The 5,594-nt window shown below is 40.6% G+C and overlaps 1 protein-coding gene and 1 non-coding gene across 2 annotated transcripts; one reads left to right on the forward strand and one right to left on the reverse strand.

Annotated features, from left to right (window-relative positions):
* Nucleotides 1-1,121: 1,121 nt before the first annotated feature.
* Nucleotides 1,122-1,228, forward strand: LOC139865296 (small nucleolar RNA R71). Its single transcript, XR_011764821.1, has one exon. It is a non-coding gene; the product is annotated as a small nucleolar RNA R71 (small nucleolar RNA).
* A 3,098-nt stretch (nt 1,229-4,326) lies between these two features.
* On the reverse strand, nt 4,327-5,352 carry LOC139864520 (uncharacterized). Its single transcript, XM_071853102.1, has one exon. It carries the CDS (start codon nt 5,350-5,352, stop codon nt 4,327-4,329), a length of 1,026 nt encoding a protein of 341 aa, XP_071709203.1.
* Between the last annotated feature and the right edge of the window lie 242 nt (nt 5,353-5,594).

Raw genomic sequence — 5,594 nt, forward strand, 5'->3', positions numbered from 1 at the left:
TTTCTGAGTAATGCAGAGCATTCTTCACTTAGTGGAATTTTCTTAGAGTCTGGTATCCTCTCCTTTGTAGATAGAAGCCTTCGGATGTATCTCTTCTGGTTGGGAACTTTGGACATGGTGTCTAGGAATCTGCCATCAAGTTTGAAGGAATCAAGCTTGGATGGTTTTTCTTGTAGCCTTCTAGGATAAGCTACGCGAACTGGAGTTTTAGGGGTCAGCTTCTGAGTATATGTTGATTTGTTCTTGAGCCTAGTTGACCTTCTCCGTGGTTCTTCCTCTGGGATTACGGAATCCATTTGCTTTGCTTCTTCTATGTGGGGATTCAGGATAGTATTACTTGGCAATCTTCCCTGCGGTCGGGTTTCAAGGCGTTGTGATAACTGTCCGAGCTGCGTTTCCAAACTTTTGAGCAGAGCCAATTGATTTCTCATTAGTATCTCCGTCTGATCTTGTCTGGTTGCAGTTCTCTGATTTAACTGTTGTTATCCTTGGATGAACTGAGTTAACTGATCATTAGCTCCGAGAGTGGGGTTAGTTGCTTTTGTAATCTGGGTGGTAGGGGAATTCTCCTCAACTGGGGGACCAGTGAGTGGAAGTGATTGATCGTAGGTCAATTGAGATTGTTGGGCTGGATAAGGTGGATAGCAATAGCGGAAAGGTTGATTGCTTCGCTGAAATTGATTAACCCTTGGTGGTTGATTGAATTCGGGATTTGGTGGACGATCTGGGTATTGAACGTAACAGACTGAACCGTCAGGGTTCTCGTACTCAACTTGATAGTCTTCAATGGGTTGCGGGTTGGTACAATTAACACAAGTCTGAGCTTGGTTAACCTGCTGCGGTTGCGTCTTCAATTCTCCGAGTTGCTTTGCAAGAGATTCCATCTTATCCGTGAGGGATTTGATGGCCTCCGTTTGATTGTTAAGTGCAGAGAGTGGGGCAGATGATGAAGTTGTTTCACCACTGTTCCAGTCATGAGGATGCATCGTCATGTTCTCGAGCAATTCCCATGCTTCATCTGCGGTTTGATTCATCAGATTCCCTTGAGCTGCTACATTGATCGTCATCCTATGGTTTACCGTAAGACCATTGTAGAAGGTACAGATTGGGCTGACCGTTCTAACTGGTGATTAGGGCATTTCTTCATCAGGGTTTTGAAACGCTCCCATGCAGTGTAAAGAGATTCATCATAACTTTGTTTGAAGTTAATGATGTCATTCTTCAGTTTGGTTTGTTTAGAAAGAGGGAAATATTTGGTTAGGAATTTAGTCGCCATCTCTGTCCATGACGTGATGGAATCTTTTTCCAATCCTTCAAACCAAGTTTGAGCATGATGAGTGAGAGAATAGGGGAACAAGTATAGCCGGACTATATCTTGTCCTATCCCTGGCTGTTTGTAGGAGTTCGAAAGAGATATGAATTTATCAAGGTGAGAATTAGGATCGTCATTCGGTAATCCATGAAACTGACAGCTATTTTGAATGAGCTGGATGATGTGATGTTTTAACTCGAACGAGTGTCCTTAAATCTCTGGAAATCTGATTGGTCCTCCTCGACCTTCAATCGAGGGTTTCGTATTTTCTGCTAAAGTAACGCGTAACGACATTTGGTTTCTGATTCATGCTTCCTTGCGTGCTTTAGAGATTATTGCGTCTGGATCAGGTACGAATAACAACGGCCCTGGTCTAGATCGGGTTTGGGTCATACACTAGGTATGCCTTTTTGTTTCAATTTTTCACAAATAAGCTAAACTATAATAAGCTAAACTAAACTAATCTAATTCTAAGGTAATCTAATCAGGCTAGTTTTTCGATAGGGAAAGAGACAGGGGATTCTAAGGTAAACTAAAGTAATATAAAGTAATCTAAGGTAATCTAAAGTAATCTAAAGAAATCTAATGTAATCTAATTAATTAACTAACTATTCTATGGTGGAATATGTTTTTGGTTCTGGCTACTGATTCCCTGGTATTTCAGTAACAAAGCTTCGCACAAACTATTCAATCAAACCAAGTGGCCAGGCCGACTACGGAGAGGCGGGATCCTTTTGGTCCCAATATAATTGGCGACTGTTCGGAAAATTCAATAACCAAGTCCGTGTATAATTGTCTTTCTTAGACACTACTAAATGCTTGCGAATAAGTTTGATAGAGAGCAGGATTGCCTGATACCAGATCCCCGGCAGCGGCGCCAAAAACTAGTAGTTCTCCTGATATGGCTGAAATGGACGGTTTTTATTTGCGTAGTGTCGTTAGGCCGCGGCTCGCCAGGATCAGCCACTCGTGGGAGAGGGTACTGTTTTAAATTTATATTTAGCGGGGCCAAAATCTTACTACTCCTTATAAGTAAGGGAAGTATGACCTAGAGTCGTATTTTTGAGATATCAGTAACATCGAACCTATATTACAGCCTAAGATAGTTAGGGAGTAGTGAATATTTATTTTGGGATTTTCTAATTTAAGACAGATAAAGTAAATGCGATAAAATTTGTAATTTAGATAAGGTTAAAGTAAGTGCATACTATGACTTCATCAGTTATTCTGTCGAGATTATGGAATGCTGGCTCATGAATAAGCAGAGGCCCTGTATTCATTACACTGGTCCTAAACTCCCCTGTCATAAGACATGTCACTGGGTACTGCATTAGGCTTGAAGATTCTGAATAGATAGCAACGTTCCTTACCCCCGACGCCCGTGCAGTCTGACTACAGGCATACACGTTCAGACGGCTCATCCAATTGAGCGACTCGGTTGGGTGACGTATTAACATTCCAAAATGGTCTAAACTTTCTTAAGCATAATAGAATACATGGTTTACCATATCTGAGAGACGTGATGTGCTTCAATGCTTTCATTAATGATTGGTAAAAGATAGTTAGGCCCTTAAAAAGAGTTCAACCAGAAAGAACACCATGGCCAAGTCGAGTCTGACTTCCATGAACACGTTCAGTTATCCTAACGGTCCAATCCTTTATGTGTCTAAACAAACAGTTCCTTAATTAACTAAGAATCCCTCAAGCGGGATGCAATGCTTGAGACCGCGTTATGGTGCAGTGTACTGGTCAACACTAACCGTGTTCCATGGCCTTACTTAGCAGAGGTACAGCTTACAAAAACTGATGTGCTTCAACGTGCACGTACGAAGTTTATATGCTTGGTGACTACACTAGCATGGTCTAGGACCGACAATGTACTAAGGGTCTAGTCAGATGTTTCACTACGAAAGAGTCCTCAGTCGGAATCCAAAGCTCGATAGACTTACTATAACCGGTGTGCCTCGGTCGATCTTACGTTGTATCCGAGAGACTTCTCTTACCAAGGGGTGACACAGATAGTGTACTCTGAATCGGGGTTCGCGACTTCCCAATAACAGAGCCTATAACTACGTTCTATTAGTTGGAAAAGCGATTGAGTTTAAAGCATAATCAGAAAGCATTTCAACAGCATACACATACCATAATATTATTTCGGCATTATAACTGCTTACATCATAGCATACACTAAAGATAACTACTCGCTAATCATGGCAATAATATCATAAAACATTATATAAGATAAAGGATAGAAGTACCAGTAGATTAAACGAGTTCCGAATACAAAAGTGACAACTTCAAGACTCCAGACCGCTCCTAATACAATCTTCAGCGTTCGTCTCCGGGTACTTAATTTCCCACTCGGAGGTGAGAAGGCCTTGAAAGTATGACTAATATTGTACAAGAGAGAGAAAGAAGTGAATTGAAGTGTGTGTTGGAATGAATGACAAAGACCCTTTAAATAGACTTGAAAATTTGCCAAATACGCTTGACCGGCCATTTGGCAGGCCGTATTTGGCAGGCCGTATGCAAGGCAGGCCGTTTGGTGGCTCGTGTGGTGGCACGTATATGGCAGGCCATTTCCATACTGGCAGGCCGTATGGCAGGCCGTATGGCAGGCCGTATGGCTTGCTGGTCAGCCTGAATTCCCTGGATCGTAACTTGATTTCTTGTCTTTCACCGTTTTCGCTCTAGAATCTTCGTTTTTGCTCCGATTCTCTTGATTCTTTTTGTACTGTCTTCGTAATTACTTGTTCTTCAATTCTAACCGATGAAGTGGGTATTTTTCCGACAAAGTTCAAATCTTTCTTGTTTTTGGGCCTTAATACCGGGGTGAAAACGTGACTTTTTAGCCGATATCATAGCCCCACTATCTATTACCCAAACATTATCAAGATAAGAGAAAAGTGAAGCAATAAATGGAGTTATACCTGCATCCTCATATTGATTCTTTTGATTTTGTATCATCATCATCATCTGGTTCAGATGATTCTGTAGAAGGTCCATTCTTGTAGTCATGATGTCACTGTTTGCAGGGCTTTCTTTGCTGGTAGTATTGACTGGTTCAGCTTGTGCATTGGTGAAGATGCTATGGACAGTGTTCCCTTGTTAGTAGCTTGTCTTGGTTGATATTTGCCATGTAGAGGATGACCTGGTGGATAACCAATATTCTTGTAGCATTCTTCTTTAGTTTGCCCTTCCATGTAGCATGTTGTGCATTTGACCCCAACCTTGAATGTTGACCTTCTTTCACTTGTGTTGTTCATTGATGGCTTTGTATACTTCTGTTGATTGTATGACCTTGAAGTATTTCCAGTGATGGACATGATTTCAGGTATATTAGGTTTTGGAAGGATACCTTTCCTTTGTTTCTCTTCTTGTTTTATCATCCCATAAGCCTTAGCTGTTGAAGGTAATGGCTGCATCAAGAGGATTTGAACTCTTATGTTTGAATAGCTGTCATCGAGTCCCATCAAGAATTGAATGAGCCTCTTCCTTTCTTCCCTTTCTCCACTGGTTCTGCCATTATCACATGTGCAGAGACAATTGCAAGTGTATGGAGCTTCAAGAGCATCTGTTTCATCCCATAATCCTTTGAGTTTGTGATAATAGATCTCTATTAAGCAATTGTTTTGCTTCAGTTGAGAGATATCATTAGCAAGTTGGTAGATTCTATGTCCATCAATCTGAGCATAGTGCTCTTGAAGTTCTGCCCAAAGATCTGCTGCTGAGCTGATGAAATTCAGGCTGTTGCTAATTTCTTCAGATACTGTGTTCAAGATCCATGAAATTATCATATCATTATTCCTATCATACAGAGACCTTAGTGGTGAGTTTTGTCCAGGTTCTGCAAATTCTTTTGTTACAATCTTCAATTTGTTCTTAGCATTGAGAGCTATCATCATCGATCGTTTCCAGCTTCCATAGTTATCAGATCCAATTAACTTCTTTGAGATGAGTACCAGTCCAGGATTATCATTTTGATGAAGGTAGAGAGGATGATTTGGTGAGTTTGTGTCATTCATGTTGCTTTCTGCCATTGTTGTGGTTGTAATTGATCTTCAAAGAAAGTTGTTAGGTTTTGTTGTTTATTGCAGAATTTATTGAGAAGAAGAAGAAAATTGATGAATCTATGATGAATTTGTGAATTGATTGAAGAAATTTTGGTTGCGGAATTTGATCATACACCTTGTGTGCATGATTTTTGTGAATTGATCTCAGGATCAAGCATACGCTCTGATACCATAAAGTGATTTGAGGAAGATGAAGATTGAACATAAAA

Source organism: Rutidosis leptorrhynchoides, chromosome 8 (assembly GCF_046630445.1).
Source record: "Rutidosis leptorrhynchoides isolate AG116_Rl617_1_P2 chromosome 8, CSIRO_AGI_Rlap_v1, whole genome shotgun sequence".
Taxonomy (NCBI): Eukaryota; Viridiplantae; Streptophyta; class Magnoliopsida; order Asterales; family Asteraceae; genus Rutidosis; species Rutidosis leptorrhynchoides.

Coding starts and splice junctions, on each gene's coding strand:
- LOC139864520 (XM_071853102.1), bottom strand. CDS start 5,352: ATGGCAGAAAGCAACATGAATGACACAAACTCACCAAATCATCCTCTC.